This window comes from Suillus bovinus, assembly GCF_016758785.1.
Source record: "Suillus bovinus strain UH-Sbo-P2 chromosome Unknown EDB93scaffold_87, whole genome shotgun sequence".
NCBI lineage: Eukaryota > Fungi > Basidiomycota > Agaricomycetes > Boletales > Suillaceae > Suillus > Suillus bovinus.
Window position 1 is genome coordinate 90,013 of NW_024542143.1, and position 21,288 is coordinate 111,300.

A 21,288-nucleotide genomic window follows, 5' to 3' on the forward strand; every position below is an offset into this window, starting at 1 on the left:
TCGCAACTTTCGGCACAGCCTAGCTCAGGCTGGTGATACTATCATACGACCCACTCATCAGCGTTTCAGCAGCCATCGAGGGTACTGTGGAAACCCGCCGCGGTTACAGCTGAAACTGACGAGTTGACCCGGGCCCAACTGAATTGTGTTTACCAACAGAGGCAAGGCAACAGATGCGGACAAGGCTGAGTTTCCTAAGGAAACTCTCAGCCTTGTCCGCATCTGTTGCCAACACGATTCGTATCACCGGCCGGGCACTGGCAGGATATAAGCTAAGTTCTAGAATAGCCACTAGCGCCAGGATTCACTTTCCGTTCTACACGGTATGGCCGACGTGACTAGTATGCCAAACACTACGACTGTCTTGATCGTTGGCGCAGGACCCTCTGGTCTTGTTGCAGCGCTTTCTCTCCTCCATCGTGGCTTTAAGGATTTTGTCATTGTTGATGCAGTCAGACAAGGCCAGAATACCTCACGCTCTATAGTCGTTCATGCCGCAACATTAGAGGTATGTCATGTATTACAACTTTCGGCCATGATAAATACGTGTCTTGTTTAGGCACTGGACACCATAGATTGCGGGGAAGAAATTGTAGCAAAGGGAATCAAAATAAGCAGCATCAATATTGGCAACCGCTCGTCAAAGCTCGTTTCTATCAACCTCTCTTATCTCGACAAGTACACCCATCACCCATATGCCATCATCATCCCACAGAATCTTACCGAGCATATTCTCGGCAAGAAACTCAAAGGTTATGGTGTGACAGTTCACCGGCCTTGCAAAGTCACCTCCTTGAAGATGAACGAGAATGATGCCGATCTCACGGATGTCATGTTCGAAGATGGAAAGACCATCACTGCAAAGTATGTCATCGGCGCAGATGGCGCTCGTTCTATTGTAAGTCTGATCTGGTGTCACTTTTACTGGTTCTCACTTCTTTTTCGTCGACAGACTCGTCAGATGGCTGGTATCGAGTTTACAGACCCTAAGACTGGCGAGGAGGGTGATAGGGTTAACAATCTGGCTCAAATGATTCTTGCAGATGTTATCTACGAAGGCAGAGACAACAGTGACTTGGGGTTTTCAATTACGATGTCACCTGAGAGCTTCTTCCTTTCCATCCCTTTGCCGAAGTCGTTCAATGACTTACTAGCTGAGAACGGGAAGGAAATTGGAGTCCCAATATACCGAATTGGCGCAGGTGTCCCTCTGGTGGATGGAGAGATTCCACATTCACCAAGCAAGGAGTACCTACAGAACCTCGTTGATCGATTCGCGCCCACAATCCTCTCATCAGATGCTTCAGTTAATCCCAACTCCACACCGGTACGCATCAAGGAAGTTATATGGGTAACTCGGTTCCGCACGCATTCCGCCATCGCCGACAAGGTGTTCACTCGAATTGGTGGAAACGAGGTCCAGGGTGCTACAGTGGCAGCTGACAACTCCACCACGAAACACGGCGGTATCATCTTTCTCATCGGAGATGCGGCGCACATCCACTCTCCCGTTGGCGGACAGGGCATGAACCTTGGTATCCGTGATGCAGTGTTCCTTGGGGATGTTCTCATAAAACATATAAATGCATCTGCTTCGCAGCCCTCCAGCGTCGATGCTGATTATATTCTGCGTGAATTTGCAGGGGAGAGGTATAAACGCGCCCTAGAGGTGATTGCGTTTACTAAAAACTTGCTTTCATTTTTGGGAATGCAAGATAAGAATATCTCATGGTTGTTCCCAATCTCAGCTACTGCTGTGCGGGACTGGGCGCTGTGGCTTGGTGGAAATCTTGGCTTCATCCAGACAAGGATGGCGTGGGCGGTGAGTGGACTGGGAAGAAGATAATAAGCATGTCTTGTGAAAGCAATTCGATCGCGCCCAAACTTCTTACCTTCACCTCTCCATTTTTTGATGTTGATTCCATTGCTCGGACTTCATACCTTCACTTCTCCATTGTTTGATATTGCGCACACGTTCACCTATTTCACGGTACTTGTACCTCGATATTTCATTTTTCGAGTCAGTGACGAATACAACGAAGCGTAGAAAATAGCATTGATGTAGATGTAGTGCAGCCGACCACTCACCACCAGCATGGCAGTTGTTACCACCGTGCACAATCATCAAATTTAGTGCATAGAGTATCTCAAGCCAAAGCCATGGCGCTGATTTAGAACTTCCGCTTATATAATAAGTGTTACGCACACGGTTTCTTTGGAGGCGTTCACTAACTTCACTTCCAGTCTTGCTTTCCTTCCCATCTCCGTTTCCAAACAATGGCGACTCCACCTGCCCGCAAGGCCGTATTAAATCTCTACGCCTCTACCTTGCGGACGGCTAAATCATTCAGTTCATATAACTTTCGCTCCTACTTCGTCCGGAGGACGGAGGATACATTCCGTGGGATGCAAGTATGTGACTCAATAATTCTACCAAGGATAATATCTTGATCAGTAATTGACTTAGGCAGAACAAGATCCTATAAAGCTTTCACACGCATACGACGAGGCTGTAAAGGAGCTTTCGGTATTAAGACGGTGTGCAGTCATGAATCAGCTGTATGGCGGTGGGCGCCTGGCAGTTGAAGAACAGAGTGAAGTGCGTACCCAAGGAGATACGTGAGCTAGGAAACTACCGGATACTAGGTGTGGATGATGAAAGCATAATAGAGATCATGTTCGCCGCATTGCATGGACAACAGCAGGAAGACAGTATGTCACTGCTGAGAAAACTGACCTATGAATCATGATTAACTCTCAGCGGCATGATATTTTCTTGCTTTAATGAGGATTTGCCAACGACTGTATTATTATGCATTTGTAGAAGAGAAATATGTAGCCAAATCGTTGTTACACAATGGTTGTTGGTTGATTCGCAAAGTTCAGGAAGCCGAGGATCCACCCCATGGCCATTTAAACCACCACCAACTTGCGCCAGACCGTGACGGAGCACTCTGAGGTATTTGGTCTTGAACGGACGGCAGCGCCTTCGAGGAGGAGTCGCCTTTGGCAATATTCGTATTCAAGTCCCTCCCTGACACAACACCTTCGGTCTCTTTCCACTGCCTCTCCGCAGCTTTCAGCCGGTCCTCAAATTCCTTCCGATCCCTGCCAGCACGAGCTTCCCTATGCGTTTGTATCTCGTCGAGTTGTCTATTTTCGCCAGGAGTTGAACCCATTACGTAGGTTCCTGCACAGACAGCGGCAATAGTTGCACCTTGAGCAATGACACGAACACGTAACCAATTATTCAGAGATTGGGAGTCGCCTCGTCTCATTTTGACGGTAGCCATGATCAGTGCACCACATGTCACAAGGGTACCTAGTACCGCGCGAGTCGTCAGATTCGGAGGACAAAGTGATTGGGAAATGTCGTAGCATTATGCGCACCAATAGGGACTAATGGTTGCTCCCTGAATTTTCTCCATGCTTTTTCCTGATAAGACTCTCCCGTGTGAAGGCTTGGGGTAGTCGGAACAGCAGCAGGAGAAGTGGACATCCTGGATGGTTCGTGACACAAATTAAAAAACGGTATAACTGAAAGTACCTGAAACAGTAAGCTCGGGAGGGTGCAACGCAGCTGATACAACCCCACGAAATTAACGTTGCAAGTTGGTTGCAGATGTTGTGTTCAAAGCGAATTCGAGGAACGGCTCGGACTCGGAGAATTCGAGTGTTATGTGGCAAAGATATCCTTTTTGGGATATCTCGTGACCGTGACTAGTAGCAAACTCTCTGTGCTCCGAGTTGTAGTCGTAGTACTCCTTCTTTTACTCCCGCCCACCACGTGCACCCTCAGCAGCAATGCGTCTCGCAATCAATTTGAACACTGCGGAATAAAGTCGGTCTTCAGAATCTACAAATCAAGCTTACAATTCATAATACCAGCATCATCTTTGCTCGACGCATCACTTCCGAACACCGAGAGTCGCTCACGATCCTGAGTGACCCTCCCGCCCTCGAGGACTCACGCGCATGGCTCATCTTGACCTCTTAGCAGGATCGGAGCGTTATTTCCGACCGAAACCCCTTCAGGCTTTGCCCAAAAATATTTACGCACTTTCTTTCCTCGTAATTCAGATCTTATTTGTCTTACAATCAATCTAATATTCCTTCTCTGACCAGAATGGATAGTAGAAGGTGGTTATGCAGGCTGCGGGTATGCTGTCTCCGTTTATTCTGCATTTTGATAATCGTGAGCCCATTGGCTAGCTATCAAAAAATGCGTCAACTCGTGATGATATAATGACAGCAAGGCCCGTGGGCCGTTGGACTGATATCATGATATGTTATCTTGCCATTGAAGGATGGTCACCGATATATTAACTCCGAGTCGTACAATTGACAGCGTGGCTTGTTCCTCATGGCGATGACTCTGATGGGCCACATCCACAGACGAGTTGACCTTCCAAAGAGGGAACAACCCGCGAAACTTTGTCACCGTGAGTCTAAAAAGGGAGAAAATCAAAATAATGCTCGCGAGTACTAATATGTAACTGTAAACAAGGAACCCGTAGACTTGCTGTAATGCCAAAACAGGTTCGCGGTCTCCTCCGAGTAGGCCTGAGATGCTGAAACCTTCAAGCTTTAGTTAGCGGATTTGACTCTAAATATATGCTCGCAGTTGTCAATAAAAATGACGTGTCATTTGTGTCCTACTCTTCTAGAAAAAGTTCACTGGTACCTATCATATGCTACTGCCCTACTTTTAGGACCATGGAATGGGTGTTGCCAGGGGGTTATCAAGCGCTGCTAGTGATCATGTAATCTCATAGAGCAGCCGAGGCTATCATGATGTAGCTATGCGTCGTTAATTAATGAAATAGTAAGGCCTTAAACGGAAGAAATGGTAAGAAAAGTTCTCTTTCTATCACTAGAATCTGGAGAAGCGGCTATAATATTAATGATGAGCGTTGCCAAAACGTGCGTTATACCAGTCACGATCCATACAGGCAGGACTCACTGAATGTGTATGCACGAAGTTGCAGGTGGCCTCATCAATACACGACCATTTAAGAGCGTACATGACTGACTGGATTCTGGCTTTCTAGGTCAGAGAAGCCAATTCTAGCAATGGTACAGATCTACAGATTATTGTCAGGCACTCCATAAGGCCAAGTTAGCATGGACTGAGATCTCACCATTGAGCGGGCGCCATCTGCACCGATGATATATCTAGCTCTGATAACTTGACCTTCCTCACAGGAGACATCGGCAATGCGAGGATTCTTCTCATCTACATTCACCTGCGGGCGGTCAGGGTATGAATCTAGCTATCAGGGACGCGATCGTCCTTGCAGAGGCCATCACAAAGCATATCTAGGCCTCTGCAGAAGACCCCGATGTGGATGATACCATTTTGCAGGAAATTGCGAAAGCACATCACGCGGATACCACTAGCTTCACCGAGAAGCTTCTTGAGACTAGCAAGTCTTAGGTACGATCCGTATGCTCGGTGGATGCCGCTCAGTTGGGCCTCCATCCGCGACCTGATGCTGCGGTTATTAGGCCGATTTGATTTCGTGCAATTGAAAGTTGCATGGGAAATGAGTGGGCTTGGATGACGCTGATCGCCGCGACGTATTTGAGAGTTCCGTAGACGAATACCTACCAGTCATCCCCATCTCTGTTTATACAAACCAGTATAGACATTAAGGCCCAGAGTAAGGAATTGGTGGCGACTTGCACCGCTAATGATCAACCCGGCAGGAATACAGGCCATGTCATCAGCTTAGTGATGAATGTCGATGAACGTTGTTGATTTTCAAACTAGGACATGCGTCCACCTACATGATCCAAGTGAGAGCCTGTGAGAGCGCGGCTTCATTCACATTCTTTGGGATGTGGAAGCATTACAGCTACCTTCATATTGATAGAAGATTCCTAGATCTTGGTCAGGCGAAATACCCCTGAATGGCGAGGCCTCGCTCTGCCTGGACGAGCCACAGCACCTGCACACTCCTGCCTTGGCTGTCAAACAGTAAGTCACTAGGCGTTGAAATATCTTGGTTGTCGTAAACCGGTAAGGTATTACGGTACAAGCATTTACGTAGCACCTCGACATCGTGTGGATCATGCAGTGAGCAGCCGTGGGAAGCGAGCAAACAACAATACTATGCCCGTGTCTGCTCGTATGTCACGCCTGGGTGGTGCAAAGTGAGTACTTGTTGTGATTACGATCTCAATGTATCTGCAACAGTCGCGAGCCTCGGTGCTGAGCGAACCGAATCCCTGAGGGTATTCCACCCGAATAATACGTAAAAGAAGGGACCCTGTTGTTTGTCCAGCACAAAGAAATCAGTAAATGGAAGCGGGAAAACAAAGAATGTGAAATCTGGTTTACCGATACCGATATGAAAGCAACCATGGAGTAATCCGACCGTAAGAGTGCGATGTAGAGGAGCAACCCGCGAGTGTCACATCGGGTAAGTCCCGCGACAATGTCAAACATACAAGTGCAGTGCCTTTTGCCAACGCGCACAGCTGCATGATGATGTCGTGAACATGTGATGCAATAGGTGTCAAGATGGCGGCGGCATTGCTGTATGGATATGTTGCGCTTTATTAGAAGAAAAGACTATATCATCCTTGGTCTATAAAGGGCTGTCTGCGTTCATTAAGGGCGGCCGTGTAATCTGGGGTATGTTGGACTTGTCAGCCTATCAGGAAAAGCCCGTCCAGGACCATCATGACGATGCACAGATGTACGATTGTTGTACTGTTTGTAGCCGCACTTTCGGATCCATCGTTTTCGAATCAAACCAGATCAGAGTGACTTAGTCGTCGACCCACAAGTCGAGGACAGTGGCTGCAGGGAGGACATCGATTGTGGGGAAATTAAATCGAAGAGTCGGGGCGCACCTCGATGGCGATTACGCGTCAAGAAAGCAGAACCCACTTAGGTAAGATGAACTGGTTCGACCGCCCACCGCCTCCACCGCCTCCACCACCCCAATAATAAGAACGTCATTTGACTAGATATCATGCGGTATGCCCGGCATGACACATCTTTTAATTGGTTCTGAATGAGAGTAGTACAATGCAGATAAGATGAGCGAACAATCCGACATATCAGCCGTAGATGGCAAATAACGAATTCAATCTAGGGCTGTTTTCTTCTCCGTTTGCTTCCGTGCTGCTTCGCGCATACGAACATAGTTGTTCCAAAGTATTTTCCATTCTGCTTCTGGGGTGCCTTCCCCAGGCTCACCGATGCCGCCGGAACGGTCTGCTGCAACACCTGCCCACCCCAGAGCACGTTCATAACACTCAAGGGCGCGTTCCGCACCATCTTTCTCGCCTTCCTTCAGTATACCCATGAGATTCCAGGCTTCAGCAGCCGTCCGGCGGGCATCGCGGAGGAGGCTTTTAGCTGGCTTTCGCATTGCATTTGATTTCGCAAATACGGGAACTAAAGATGCTTCTGAGGCAGGTGGATGGGGAATTGCCGAGCCTGGTGCATCAGGATGGGTGAATGGGAGACCTGCAAGGGCGAGAGCGACTCGCTCGGATGATTCTGCAGCGCGCCCCAACCATTGTATTGACTGTTCAGGTGCTGTACGAAGGGCGTAGAGAACTTCTGCGAGGTGAATGGAAAGCAGAGACGATCGGTGGAGTAGAAATAAAGAATGCAATGCCTGTGGTGGAGATGCTGTTGAAATTCTGGAAGGAGACGGAATCGAGCGTAGGAGATCGAGTCCGGACTCCTGTACATGCTGCGCTTCCTTAAGGTGGCCAGAGGTAGAATAGTATGCGGAAAGTGATACCAACGTGGTGGCAAGCGTGCGTTGTGCACACGGAGATGAAGGGATGGTCTGTGCTAATTCAGGAGCCGAAAGATTTGTTTGCTGAGTGCCCTGGGTGAGGCTGATGGTCCGCGCCCACCATGCGAGCGCGTCCTCGAAGTCCCCGAGACGATAGTCAAGGTCCCCAAGTTTTAATGCAACTCGTGCAGCATCCGCGCCCTTGGCGGGCAGTCCAGCCCACACTCGCTCATACTGGGAACGAACCTGTAAAAGTGCATCTCTCGTCCCCATCCGCTCGAGAATAGAAGCGTGGCGGGTGAGTAGCTCGCCCATAGTTTGCGGGCGTAACATTCCGGATGACATTTTGCTTTCAGCGATGCTGATGGCAAGAGCCATAAATTTTTGGGCGACCTCCAGGCGGGCTTCTACAACGCTGAGACCACCTGTACCCCGGGAGCCTCGTCCCGAAACCGTGTTCGAGTGGCTGATGATCGCTCCCGAGCCCGTTCCCCAGTTCTCGGCGATCCATGCACTACGAACAGCATGCCTGCCTTTGAACCCAAGTGCGGGGTCCGTGCCACCTTTGTCCCCGCCTGACCACTTCTCAGCTTCGTAATTCCACTCCCATCTGCGTGTTTCGCTATCTTGATCGCATGCGAGTTCGACATTCTCTACCCACATATGTAAACCCTCGAATACTGTCCATCCGGTGATCCCAACTGCAAAGACACCTATAAGAGAGAATTTTGCCAGGCGTTTGAAAAAGTCCAAAGTAAATAATGTCGATTGGGTGAAGGGGTCCTCAATGGGCATGAATTGATCCGCGGGTGCATCTTTTTGCCATGTCGTGGGCTGATTCTGTGATTTGAGCCGACGATGTCTGGGCACTAGGGGTGCATTGATACGCAACGGGCGAGTACGCAAGTTTGTAAGTGCTCTGAGCATTGGAGCTGCTTGTAGCTCAAGCGCTCAAGCTTTAAGTTTGAAAATTTGATGAGTCGAACAACAGAAGTTTCGTAAGAGCTTCGTGTTCGATGAATATCTTGATAAGAGGTCGACCACTCGGCGTTCAGTGTTATTCTTTTTTTTTTTTGGAAAGCTGAAAGCTAAGACATTCAGAATCCAAGGTGTACTAACTGCTGCTGGCTGGATAATGCAAGTCGGGGATCATCCCCCCGCGTGGTAGCACCAATTGAATTTCCTAACAATTTCCTAATTCAGTCGATCAGTCGTACTTGCTGTGCTTTGGTTGTGTTGTCACTGTCATGTATGTTACATACACTGCCCGTACCAATTGCCTGCAGGGAAACATGTGTCGGTAGCATGCGATTCAAATCTGTGCGTTTACCAAAGGCAATGGCAACAAATATCAATATCCGTAGGCGACTCAGATCGAAACATCGCAGGCCTCGGCAGCAGGTTGCGACCCTGTCAAGTCAGCTCCGTAACTGCGTCTGTCGACAGGCTTGTGAACATTGAGCATGATATTTTGCGCTATCATGATCAGCTCATGTCAGTCAATTCCAGCTTCCAGTTACTATTCCCGTTCGGGTGGACTGTTTGTCCGCCTGCTAATACTAGGTTCTCTTCCAATTCGCTGTCGGTGGTTCTTTCCAATACCAATGCATCACGTTCATTCTGAACTGAATACCGGTATTGACGCCTGGCCCGATCGAAAAAGACACGAGTCACACGCATGATGTTCTTACTCAAAGCGACGTGCCTTCCTGTCAGGCACGTAGTACGGAAGCTTCACCTGTCCTAGGGTGCACCCTACTTATAGTTCGATGCATGCACTATTTCCATTTCTCGCCTCTCACTTATTGTCTGGTTGCCTCTGGTGTGTAGAAGCGCTACCATGAACTTCCTCCATTGGGGGTCTTTGTTCCTCAGCATCCTTTGGGCCTCCGCGGTAGCTGCTATTCCATCACGAACCATCGATAAACGGGCATCCAGTCCCTATGTGAGCACCAACGGCCCTGACTTTGTAGTGAACGGGAGGTATGCATCAATCTTGGTTGGACGTGAACCTGCAGTAAAACATCTTCAATCAGTTCATTGAAGTACATCGGTACTAACGCTTATTGGCTCCCTACGCTAAACACGAATGAGGATATATGGAATACGCTGGCGAATATATCAGCTCTTGGCATCAAGGTCGTCAGACTATGGGCATTCAATGGTATGTATCACTGTTTTACCCTTTCGATGCAATTGATACCATCAATCATGGTCAGATGTGGACACCATTCCCGTGAATGGCACTTGGTTCCAACTCATCCAGAATGGCACCGTATCTGTCAACGCTGGACCGAACGGTCTCCAAAAGCTTGACACAATCATCCAAATGGCTGAACAACATGGCCTATACATCATTCTATCTCTTACGAACAACTGGAACCCTGTGCCACTCCAGAACGACACCCTTCCTCGCAATTATCTATCTAACAATTACGGTTGGCTTTGATTGGACTCTTGTCCCCTGCATCATTTTTGATCATGACTTTAGGTGGCATGGATTCATATGTTCGCCAATTCGGCCTCCAAACTCATGACGAGTTCTATACCAATTCATCGGTATTAACGTCTTTCATGAATTACACGACACAAGTGGTCTCCCGCTACGTGAATAGTGCATCGGTCTTCAGTTATGAGTTGGCTAATGACGCCAGGTACGTGGTGGCCTATCTTTTGGAGCTGCTCAACTTAATAGACTATCCAGATGCAACTCTACCTTGCCAGCATCTCCTACCTGTACGACAGAAACGATCACGGCCTGGCATGCGACGGTAGCCGCGCACATCCGCAGCATTGATCCAAACCACCTCATCTCTTCGGGGTATGTCACAATGTTGATGACAACCATAGGCACTATCTGACGGCTGATCTAGTGTCGGAGGATACTTGTGTACAGATTGCCCGAAATTGTACCCTCTGACCCCAGCACCAGCTCCATCACCAGCTCCTGGAAAAAAGAAGCGTAGCCAAGCAAAACCTGTGACCAAGAAGCAAATTATTCGAGAACAATCTGAGAGGAGACGCCGCAACAGAGAAGCTGCGAAACGTGCGGGGACCCTGGTGGAAGACGGTGTGCGAGTAAGAGGACGGTGGGTTTCGACAGGTAAGTCAACACTACCGTAGCAGTTTCTCGGCTGATTATGTTTGACAGCTACCAAGAGGCAACAGGCTTCGACCTCGGGGTCACTGTATGACGGTTCATACGGCGTCGACAGTCAAGACATCTCGAACATTCCAGATATCGGGTTCTCTTCATTCCAGCTATTCCCCGACCAGCAATCATATGGTCCTGATGACCCAAATGTTGCGCCTTGGCAAAGCGTAGAGCAAATCGGTGTCCAGTGGATCACCACTCAGGCCCAAAGTGCATCTGCGTGAGCATCTTGTGATTGTCCAATGTATCTGAATATCTGATATCTATCTCAGCGTCGGAAAACCATCGGTGCTCACTGCCTTTGGTCTAGTTACGCAATCCAATGCTCCTGACTTCGTGCCATTCAACTCTACGGTTGCTCCATTTGCTACCAACAATGTTATGAAGCGACAAAGCTCGCTTGGCTATGGTGTGACCAGCCAACAGCAAGCAGAAACTTACACGACATGGCTTGATAGTGCGTTCTTCAGTATCATCCTCAGTATCTTTTCTGGCCTTACAAATATTTGATTAGCTGGTATTGCTGCGGGACTCAACGGCATAGTGCAGTACCAATGGGGTCAGTCCGGCCTCACAGCTGAACCGGGTACTACCATCACTCCTTCTACTACCACTGGAGAGTCGCCTACGCCGAGCAGCTCAGGAGAGACACCCACTCCCGAAGAAACTACTGGCGAGTCCCCCAATGATGGTTACGCTATGTTCGTGGTCCAGCCATAAATATTACATTCTGACATTTACTGACCTCCTCGCAGTACCGGCTCGACTACTGTTCAGCAAATCCTTGGGAACGCGGCCCAATCCATTGCCGCGGACTGAAAGATACTCGACCTTACATTTAAATGAATGCTATATCTGACTTGCTCTTGGACTCATGATCAATGAACGTACGATTTTCTTTGTTGTACAATCTGACAATTCACGTCACCCTTCTTGGACATCTGTGCGGACTTCCAGTACAGTTGTTTTTACAACCTGTAACTTTAGATAAGCATATACTTAGGAAGTTTTTTTTGTGGCGTAGTATTAATTTAATATATTGTTGACTCGATGAGTAGAACCGGTTTGCAGTTTCAATTGAGTCAGTTCATCAAACGCACTGGTTCTTTGCAGCTCACAGATACGTAGGATCGATTAATCGATAATCAATCACTCGAAGGAGCAACGAGATGCTGTAAATTTGTTGTACATGTAAAGATAAGTGGTTGCAAGGCGGACTTTTAATAATATGTTACCGGGTGCGTACTCAATTACAAAATAAGTATGTAGAAAGCTTCGCATTCTAGCCGAACTCTCCTAATTCACTGATTTGCTCATGAATCCCGTCCTGGGTTCCTTGGTTGCGTAATGTTTATATCGGCTGTAATTGGATCAAGGTAGTGTGGTGGGCAGAACTACTTGAGAATAGTAGTGCCGGCAGAACCGGCAGAACCGGCAGAACCGGCAGAACAACCAGTTCTGCCGGTTGGCATAACTCTAGCGGTGAAAATTTTGTATCTACAACATCAATGACAGTCCTACTGAAGACATCAACGACGCCTCGTCCCATCCATCATCCTCACCATCATGGTCCACAACATCCACCTCATCTACAGCAGCCTGTGGTACTAACCCTCGGTCAACCCTCTCCAATTCGACAAAATCAAAGGCCCTCCCTTCAAGAACTTCTGTGTCGTCAATACTCACAACTTCTTCTAGGTTCTCCTGTACTTCGAGAGCATCAAATGCTTCAGCGATTTCGTCGGCTGATATGGTCTCGGGACCTGCAAGGAGGTCGTCTACATCTTGTGGTTCTGCTGCGAGGGGAGGCGCCCATGCGAAATTGACTTCCAGATCCTGGGCGACATCAACATTGATTCCAACCTCCTCGCGAGTGTGCATATGCATATGCCGACGATGTGCAGGCTTTCCGTTGTCCTCCGCTCTTTTAGCTTGCTCATAACGAAGGTTTGCGCGAATCTTCCCAAGTGTTTCAAATGTTTCGACTGAAAGATTACAGCGCCTTGCAGATTGTGTGGTGCCGAGATCGGAGAATGTCCGTTCAACCTCGCCTGCATGCCCGACAATTGATAAAATTGTCATGGCAAATGCCTTGAGCGGGTGAGTCTCTGCATTCATTGGAAGGTTCTTCCACCACAAAAGGCCGTCTGCTTGCCCCCCCGCAAATGGTGCCACTGACTCGTTGTATACTTGCAGGTCATCCACCAGTTTCTTCGCCTTCAATTTGTCCCATTTCCAGCGCTTCGCAATGCCAAGTGCGATTTTAACCATGAATTGGAATGACCTCCCATTTGCTACTTGGGTGACTGCGAGTTTTCGGCACATTGGGTGGAGATATAGAGCGAGTGAGTGGATCTCGGTGTTCATAGTGTGAAATTGTCGATTAAAGACTGACTTGGCATGTCTCCAGAAGTCAATGTCGTAGTCATCGTCGAAAGTCAGCTGCGACATTTGCTTGGCACACCGAAGGAGTTCCAGCATACAGTCCGCGAGCGAAGCTTGGCGCGACTCAAGGTTCCCAATTGCGTCGACAATGAATTTGACGGTGTTGACAATCTGCTCCAGATGCCTCCAGAATAGAGGGTCGCCGAGAATTATTTTGATAACATCGTGTGCGACGGGAGTTAGATTATTTGTCTTCTTCCTTGCATCTTGGCGCATGCACATGAGGGTCAGCGGAGAACTATGAGGTCAAATATTGGTACCGATACTCTGTCTTTGATAATGCTAGTGGAATCTCACCGATAATCTAACACACTTAGACATTGCAAAATCAATGCATAGAACCGGGACTCGCAGTTCTGCTTCATTTTCCGCGTGATGTTTTGTTTCTTCGCTTCATCATTGAGCTGCCCACCCCAGTAGTGGGATGAGTTGAAAAAGGTAACTACTCGAGTTGCTTTTGCAACAACTTTCTTCATCGTGGGATACGACATAATGTTTCCAATTAATGTATTGAGACTGTGAATAAAGCATACAAATCCCTACCAATTGCAAGTTAGTGCAATTGTCATGACATGTGGATTGACTATCGACTTACGAGGATCCAGGGATATTGTTCCTGGAACTTGCGGCGATAAGCCTGCATGACAGTTGGATTATCTGTCGTGACTGCAATGAAATTTTTGCCATCTCCAACTTCCATTTGGTCCATTGCCTTCTGTGAGACGGTGATAAGATTATCTGATGTGGCTCTCTGTCCAGTCATGTCCTGTAATGCGAGAACAACTGGAGGATGATTCACTTCTACGGCAACTGAGCCATAAAGACTTCTCTTCAATATATCCTCCCATCCATCAAGAAGCAGTGTGAGACATTTGCGTTCCTTGAGTCGATCTATCTCCTCCTGCTGGACTCAAACAGCCTCACCATCAAGGAGGTGATGAGATAATACATATCGGGATGGAACTTTGTATGATGGCCGAATTACGTCGATAAACTCGCGAAAATATTCGTCATCTCCTACACGAAATGGGATGTTGGCGTGAATTATGAACCTGTTACATGATATTGGTTTGGAATTTTTGTTGCACATTCATCGTGAACCTACCGAAGCAGTTTTATATTTGCAAGTTTGGCTTGCTCGTCACTAAGTGGGTAGTCTACATATCCATCCAATGTCGAAATCTTCTTCCGCTTCTTGATCACACCACCAGAACTAGACGAAGCAGCTGGTGAGATAACTTGACCACCATCGTCACCTGTCTTGTTCATAATAAATGTCCGGGCTTTTCGGCGAAGCTCAGGAGCAGCATCCTTGCAGTGGCGGATGATATGGTTAGGCAGACTATTGTCGCGACCTTGGATTTTGGCGCCAGGGGAATTGTCGAGATTACCACAGTGCTTGCATTTCCAGAAGTAACGGCCAGAACTGTTTGCAACTTTGTCGAGACGCTCAAAGTTGTCGTTGATTAGGGATGGCACTGGGCGGCCACCAGCATGGACCATATTTTGGGACGAAGGATCAGCCAAGAGGCATATGTGACTCGTTTCACTTTTTTTTAAGGTACACATATTGTACAGATTATTATGGACTAGTGCTCTACCAACCCTGAGTTCCGCCAAGTTCTGCCAGCACTTTTTCATGGAGTTCTGCCATCTGCCAGGCACAACCAGTTCTGCCAAACCGGTTGGCAGAACTCGTCAGTTCTGCCCACAACACTAGATCAAGGCCTTGAGGCTTGAAGTTTTCTCGCCAAACACCAAAGTTTAATTTAAAACAAACCCGACAATGCGAATCACGTGATCAACTTGACGTCATCGATGAGGCTAGAGCTCGAGGCGAACGGGTCACACAAAATTAAAAGAAAAAGCCTCAGTCGTTTTGATCATCCCAGGACTTGCCACTATTGCACAGAAAAAATTGTGGAATTCAGATACGAGGGCATTAGCAACACCCGACTTTTATGTAAATCTGGAGGCTGAACAAAAATCGAACAGGGTGAGCACTAGAACCAAAGTCAGACATAGTGACATGACAGGACTTCAAGGCATGTTTCTGATGGCCGACGAATTCAGAACACTGTAAATCCAAATTCGAGACACAATACTCACGCAACTTGAGCACCAACGAGCACGTATTGATTGGCTGCAGTTGGTTCAACTTGCAAGGCAAGGCCACAAAATGGCCATTGTCATACTTTCAAGATTTCTTTGCTCACCAAAATATTTTCCTGTGCACTGACGCGCGTCGCCGAACAAAAAGCAACAAGACTTGTAAGGCTGCTAGTGATTGTGCAAGTGGCTTTGATTGCAATATTCTGCAAAGCCTATCGGTTGACAGGAGAGGGCAGCCTGCTAAAACATGCTGGAAATAGTGCGTTTACTAGCAACTAAATAGTGAATAAGCAGGTACAAGTGAATCAGGCGAGTGAGTACATAAGAAGCAAAACAGCCAGTTTTTCATACTCCGACAGAAGCTAGTAACTCATGCAGGTTCGAACTTTGAACCCGCCTCGCCGACGTAATTTGATGTCTAGTAATTAATAGAGTACGTTCAAGGCCCCGAACCAAGTTCCTGAGCAACCGGAGTCGTCACTGATCTCGCAACACTCAACCCAATATTGATGTTTATTTTATGTAATACATGAATATTGAATCTTACACGGTCACAGTCATGTCACAAACAACTCGTCACGGCGTTACAATAATGTTTGTCGGCGTGTAGGCGACAATAAGTATGCTATATTTCTGGTTCGTCTTAAGACTTCCTTGCCACCATCTGCGTCGAGTACGGTGTTCATGAAGTTCTTTATCGACAATCTACCTGTTTGTATTGTTATATTTGCAAAGAATCATGATGCTGAAGTTCTCTACTTCAGATTATCTTCCCTTATGACCGAATTTACCCTGGTTCGTGCATCCAAGTGCGAGCCATGCTTAACGCTGACTCACTTATCTGCAGAACAATATGCGTACATGTGTGATCTCAAAAGAACCCTGGATGCAACAGTACAGCACACGTAGATATTGTCCTGGGCCTGCTATTCTGACTGCTTTACTCTAGGGGCACTGCGTTTTGGAGATGCCTTCAGGAACAGGGAAGACCGTCTCACTGCTGTCTCTAATTGTGTCATACCAGCAGGTACGTTTTAAAGCTCGTATCTCAGCAGATTTTTGAGTGCTTCTCGCTAGTTTTACCCCACGAAACGGAAACTTATCTATTGCTCACGGACGGTTCCCGAGATTGAGAAAGCATTGGCCGAGCTGAAGCGTCTCATGGCATACCGGATTAAGTTCGCAGAAACTCCAGAACAAAAAACAAAAGAAAAAAGTTTCATGGGACTCGGACTCACCAGTAGGAAGAATCTCTGCATACACCCAGATGTGAGTACACATTCCATAACGAAAAATGAAATACCCGTGCCCCAGCTTATGCCTTTCTAGGTCTCTAAGGAGAAGAAGGGAAAGGTAGTTGACGCCCGTTGTCGGGACCTCACCAATTCTGCTGCATGTGAGAAAGGTCGCGCAGATCCAGGTTCAGTCGAATTGTGCGATTGGCATGAGGTGAGGCAATGAAATTTACATTAATCGCTCCATATATGCTCACTCATCTTAGAACCTGGGTAAAGGCGAACCTGGGTCCTTAATACCCCCTGGCATATGGACATTAGCTGATGTTCTTCAGCACGGGCGTGAAAACAAGACATGTCCGTACTTCACAGTTCGGCGAATGGTGAGTGACGTCAATATTACTCAGTAACTCTCATCAACTGCGCAAGATGCCATTCGTGGATGTCATCATCTACTCTTTCCACTATCTGCTTGATCCTAAAGTTGCCGAGCAAGTTTCCAAGGAACTCTCAAAAGATGCCATCGTCGTTTTTGACGAAGCACACAATATTGGTAGGATCTTGTCCAATAATTATTTGATTTCTCTATAATTTATCACAGATAATGTATGCATCGAGTCACTGAGTATTGACTTGACCCGACCGATGTTGGACTCAGCTGCACGCAGTGTTGTGAAATTGGGTGAAAAAATAGACGAGTCGGTGTTTTATATATCATTGTGATCGTAGCAACTCAAGCATATCTTTTTAGGATCAAGAAAACGGACGCAGCAAAACTGCAGGACGAGTATGCGAGACTTGTCGAAGGGTTGCAGGAATCGGCGGCGGATGCTTCTGACGAAGATGCATTCATGGCTAACCCAGGTTCGTCGAGAAGGAAAGCAGCCCTCCGCTCTACTGAAATTTCCAGGAAAGTTTTGCCAGACGACCTCCTCAAAGAAGCTATTCCAGGAAACATCAGAAAGGCCGAACATTTTGTGGCATTCCTGAAGCGATTTGTGGAATATCTCAAGGTTTTCAATCTATTTGACACCCACGCGGCACACTCCGCTGACAGCTACCATAGACCAGGATGCGCGTTTTGCATGTCGTTGCCGAAACACCATTGTCGTTTCTACAGCACTTGAAAGATATCACTTATATTGAACGGCGACCATTGCGGCGAGTATAGTTTTCTTTCCGCCAGTATCTTTTAATGTTAGCCTTTAGGTTTTGTGCAGAGCGATTACAGTCGATGATCCGTACATTGGAGCTGAATCGGCTAGATGAGCACTCAGCATTGCAAAAGGTCGCAAGTTTTGCAACGCTCGTCGCAACTTACGAAAAGGGTTCGAACACTAATTCTCGTTAGTATCGATTCTAACTTTGTTACAGGGTTTCTGCTTATTCTTGAACCATTCGAAACCGATAATGCGACCGTTCCTAATCCCATCTTCCACTTCACGTGAGGGTTTGGTTGGTCGTTCCGAGCTTTTTCCCTACTCAGCATTGACTTCAGATGCCTGGATCCGTCGCTCGCAATCAAACCCGTATTCGAGCATTTCAGTAGCGTCGTAATCACTTCAGGAACCATCTCTCCGTTGGACATGTATCCAAAGATGCTGCAATTCACCCCTGTCGTGCAAGAAACATATCCCATGACGCTTACACGCAATGCTTTCTTACCGTTAGTGAGTTGTCTTGCCAATCTTTGTGTTCTTGTCCACTGAAAATAGAAGGTCATCACGCGAGGAAGTGACCAAGTCGCTATCAGTTCACGTTTTGAAGTCAGAAACGACCCTGCCGTAGTTCGCAACTTTGGAAGTATTCTCATCGAGTACAGCAAGATCGTACCAGACGGGATTGTGGCTTTCTTCCCTAGTTACCTATACATGGAGTCCATCGTCGCAGCTTGGAATGATATGGTAAATCTATGTGTCCCACGAGATAAAACTTCATTCATTGTTTTGATAGGGTATTCTCAACGAGGTCTGGAAGAACAAGTTAATATTTGTGGAAACGCCAGATGCAAACGAGACGAGCATCGCTTTGGAAAACTATCGCCGAGTGAGAATGTTTATGCCACAAATAAGTTGTGCCACTCACAGAATTGCTGCAGGCTTGCGATAATGGTCGAGGAGCTGTGCTTTTGTCGGTCGCGCGTGGCAAAGTGTCAGAGGGTATCGATTTTGATCACAACTATGGAAGAGCTGTGATCATGTTTGGGTTTGTGGTCGAATTCATCGAACAGAGTCGGCAACTGATGAAATCGTAAATAGGGTGCCATACCAATACACGGAGAGCCGGATATTAAAAGCACGGTTGGAGTATTTGCGTGATGCATACCGCATAAGAGAATCCGAGTTTCTTGGTTTTGATGCCATGCGCAACGCCGCTCAATGCGTTGGACGTGTCTTGCGAGGTAAGACTGATTGGGGTTTGATGGTGTTCGCAGATAAGGCTAGTGCGTCTTTTGCAAGCGATCGTCTGACTAACTTGGCAATGGTGACAGCGTTTTGCTCGTGCGGATAAACGGGCCAAGTTACCGCGATGGATAAATCAATATATCACGGAGGTTGCTTCTAATCTTTCCACGGATATGGCCTTGACGCTTTCGAAGCTGTTCATGCGAACGATCTCGCAGAATCCCAACGAGAATCAAACTGGTGTATCGTTATGGACATTGGATGATATTGAGAAAGCGCAAGCGAAGCAGAAGGAACAAGCACTGCTGATGGAGCAACAACAGGAGCAGGAAGATGAGATGGATATCGATTACGGAGACGGTGGGATTGATGATGACGTTGTGCTGGGCTTGGACGTGTAGTTATACATAGTAGAGATATAATTTCCAGGAAGGGAATCTTCGGGGGTGGCAAACATGAACAACTTGTGAACGAGAATGCATTAGGTGATCCAAGACGTGATATATGTATATATATATATACAGACTTGTCGTCAGTCGACCAGTGTGGTGAGGTATGTCATGATCACTGGGGGCACTGTGGACATGTTCCCGAACGCTGTGAAATCGACATGAGAAGATATTTAAAAATTGAGGAACGCGGGTTTTACTTCTTGTGCGATGAGCCGCTGAGGTTGACTGGAGAATAACAATAAGCGGAAAGGTTCGCGGAAGCAAAAAGCACTTACCTATAATACCGACGGCAATTGCATGGTCTGCCCGGTGATCCGCACGTGGCAGGATGAGTGGAACTGAGTATGCAGTCTCGTGCGAGACAGTCAATGTAAGTGTCTCCTTGGAAAGTGAGATGACCGCATGCCGTATTTTTTATGAAACGCAGCTGTCGGTAGCACATTCTGAATAGGATATGGAACAAATGGCTATTTCAGTTTTTGATAAAGCTTAAGAAGTTAGAATGGGTCTTACACTTTGTCGGCGGCGGTAGGACAAACGCAAGCGACGAGTTTTGAGTTTATCAAAAGCACTGCTTTTTACTGACTTCGTGAGATCTTCCCGCCGGCATCGTTAATTGGCTACGAGTACTTACAGTGCTTGCAGTCGTAGGCAGAGTGACGGGGAGAGTCTCCTGCTTTTAAACCGAGACTATGCGCAGTAATATAATTAACTATTACATACCGCCAACTCCCGTGTCATACCACTATAGCAGTCCTTTCAAATCTGCTTTATGGCAAAAAATAATTTACGACTCGGTGCGAACTTTGGGCAAATTTTTTACCCATTGACCTTTTTTTGTAATTGATCGACGTTCACCGATGGGCGCGAATAGGACCCCTGGTGCTTTTAGATCACGTGCTCATCCCAGAGCCCCTTTCATGTTACAAGCAGAATACTTTTTCTACAAATCTAGCCGGACAAAGGATCAGGCCCCCGACAGCGAAGCACTGAAATTTTTTCCGCATTGTACGTATACGACCCTTTGGACCTCAAAAATTTGTCCGGACGGCATCAGGTCTCCCCCACCTATATTTAGGGATCCCGCGCGAGGTCAAGACGTGAGCTTGTATTCCACCCAAGGAAATTCTGTCCCGAAGCCGTGGCTCCTTTCTCTGAATCCACCGTGCAACGTGCAAAAGGCACAATCTTGCTTCTCTTCCTGGGTATCCATTGAAACGGTGGCCTCATTGGCGCCCGGATCGTGTTTGTCAGTGTAAAGGCTTGACGGCTTCGCACCTCGAAAGGCGGTTGGTGTTCCAAGCTTAGCCTCCTATGCATCCGAACTACGAACTAGCGTCGTAATCTTCTGTTTCCGCTTGATCGCACTTGTCATGATGACATATATACCCGGTGTAAGCCAACGCTGTTAACAGTTATTGGCCGCTGAAGAAACTCTCCCTCCGAATCTCGGAAGAGCGACGTCAACTACCTGCGCGCCCCTGCAAGTCAATCATGTTAGACCATGTTCCCACCTCGGTCAATCAAACGTCACAGGTCTTGTACTCGCATGTCGCCACACTCATGGGCCACTATCTTCAAAATCCTCTTTCTATTTGGCTAAACTTGTCAGTCGACGGACTCCACTGCTCATCAAGGAAACCAAATTGACGCGGCGTCAATGTCATCGGTAGTCTTTGCTCGACCTCGGCCCTGGAAGTTTTTTCCAAAACTTCGAAACCC

At 47.3% G+C, this 21,288-nt stretch overlaps 9 protein-coding genes across 9 annotated transcripts; 4 read left to right on the forward strand and 5 right to left on the reverse strand.

Annotated features, from left to right (window-relative positions):
* The first annotated feature begins 178 nt into the window (after positions 1-178).
* On the forward strand, positions 179-2,080 carry EDB93DRAFT_1176430 (FAD/NAD(P)-binding domain-containing protein). Its single transcript, XM_041450514.1, has 3 exons — positions 179-508; positions 560-898; positions 953-2,080. The coding sequence occupies exons 1-3, from the start codon at positions 326-328 to the stop codon at positions 1,844-1,846; spliced, it is 1,416 nt and encodes a 471-aa protein (XP_041302814.1). The 5' UTR covers positions 179-325; the 3' UTR covers positions 1,847-2,080.
* Positions 2,081-2,763, forward strand: EDB93DRAFT_1176431 (uncharacterized protein). Its single transcript, XM_041450515.1, has 3 exons — positions 2,081-2,195; positions 2,245-2,412; positions 2,468-2,763. The coding sequence occupies exons 2-3, from the start codon at positions 2,278-2,280 to the stop codon at positions 2,621-2,623; spliced, it is 291 nt and encodes a 96-aa protein (XP_041302815.1). The 5' UTR covers positions 2,081-2,195; positions 2,245-2,277; the 3' UTR covers positions 2,624-2,763.
* On the reverse strand, positions 2,764-3,656 carry EDB93DRAFT_1176434 (hypoxia induced protein conserved region-domain-containing protein). Its single transcript, XM_041450516.1, has 3 exons — positions 3,548-3,656; positions 3,391-3,500; positions 2,764-3,322 (listed from the first exon to the last, which is right to left on the reverse strand). Exons 2-3 carry the CDS (start codon positions 3,497-3,499, stop codon positions 2,883-2,885), a joined length of 549 nt encoding a protein of 182 aa, XP_041302816.1. The 5' UTR covers position 3,500; positions 3,548-3,656; the 3' UTR covers positions 2,764-2,882.
* Positions 3,657-5,861: 2,205 nt separating this feature from the next.
* Positions 5,862-6,810, reverse strand: EDB93DRAFT_1176445 (uncharacterized protein). Its single transcript, XM_041450517.1, has 2 exons — positions 6,344-6,810; positions 5,862-6,272 (listed from the first exon to the last, which is right to left on the reverse strand). The coding sequence occupies exons 1-2, from the start codon at positions 6,487-6,489 to the stop codon at positions 6,182-6,184; spliced, it is 237 nt and encodes a 78-aa protein (XP_041302817.1). The 5' UTR covers positions 6,490-6,810; the 3' UTR covers positions 5,862-6,181.
* Positions 6,811-6,836: 26 nt separating this feature from the next.
* EDB93DRAFT_903255 (uncharacterized protein) lies at positions 6,837-8,960 on the reverse strand. Its single transcript, XM_041457878.1, has one exon. The coding sequence runs from the start codon at positions 8,688-8,690 to the stop codon at positions 7,098-7,100; it is 1,593 nt and encodes a 530-aa protein (XP_041302818.1). The 5' UTR covers positions 8,691-8,960; the 3' UTR covers positions 6,837-7,097.
* A 643-nt stretch (positions 8,961-9,603) lies between these two features.
* Positions 9,604-11,736, forward strand: EDB93DRAFT_1107845 (glycoside hydrolase family 5 protein; the record flags this gene model as incomplete). The annotated part of the gene is made up of 10 exons (XM_041447774.1): positions 9,604-9,746; positions 9,800-9,927; positions 9,983-10,201; positions 10,255-10,417; positions 10,468-10,584; positions 10,637-10,866; positions 10,915-11,137; positions 11,190-11,374; positions 11,432-11,618; positions 11,673-11,736. The coding sequence occupies 10 exons, from the start codon at positions 9,604-9,606 to the stop codon at positions 11,734-11,736; spliced, it is 1,659 nt and encodes a 552-aa protein (XP_041302819.1).
* Positions 11,737-14,272: 2,536 nt separating this feature from the next.
* Positions 14,273-14,865, reverse strand: EDB93DRAFT_1093827 (uncharacterized protein; the record flags this gene model as incomplete). The annotated part of the gene is made up of 2 exons (XM_041446546.1): positions 14,273-14,414; positions 14,468-14,865. The coding sequence occupies 2 exons, from the start codon at positions 14,863-14,865 to the stop codon at positions 14,273-14,275; spliced, it is 540 nt and encodes a 179-aa protein (XP_041302820.1).
* A 1,293-nt stretch (positions 14,866-16,158) lies between these two features.
* On the forward strand, positions 16,159-19,515 carry EDB93DRAFT_1242982 (uncharacterized protein; the record flags this gene model as incomplete). The annotated part of the gene is made up of 20 exons (XM_041452088.1): positions 16,159-16,185; positions 16,239-16,269; positions 16,322-16,368; positions 16,424-16,501; positions 16,552-16,743; positions 16,804-16,923; positions 16,976-17,092; positions 17,139-17,262; positions 17,311-17,407; positions 17,461-17,573; positions 17,625-17,722; positions 17,776-17,870; positions 17,919-18,037; positions 18,084-18,153; positions 18,208-18,379; positions 18,428-18,613; positions 18,663-18,755; positions 18,808-18,914; positions 18,968-19,133; positions 19,201-19,515. 20 exons carry the CDS (start codon positions 16,159-16,161, stop codon positions 19,513-19,515), a joined length of 2,367 nt encoding a protein of 788 aa, XP_041302821.1.
* A 226-nt stretch (positions 19,516-19,741) lies between these two features.
* On the reverse strand, positions 19,742-20,063 carry EDB93DRAFT_903652 (uncharacterized protein). The gene has a single exon (XM_041457879.1). The coding sequence runs from the start codon at positions 20,006-20,008 to the stop codon at positions 19,838-19,840; it is 171 nt and encodes a 56-aa protein (XP_041302822.1). The 5' UTR covers positions 20,009-20,063; the 3' UTR covers positions 19,742-19,837.
* Positions 20,064-21,288: the final 1,225 nt, after the last annotated feature.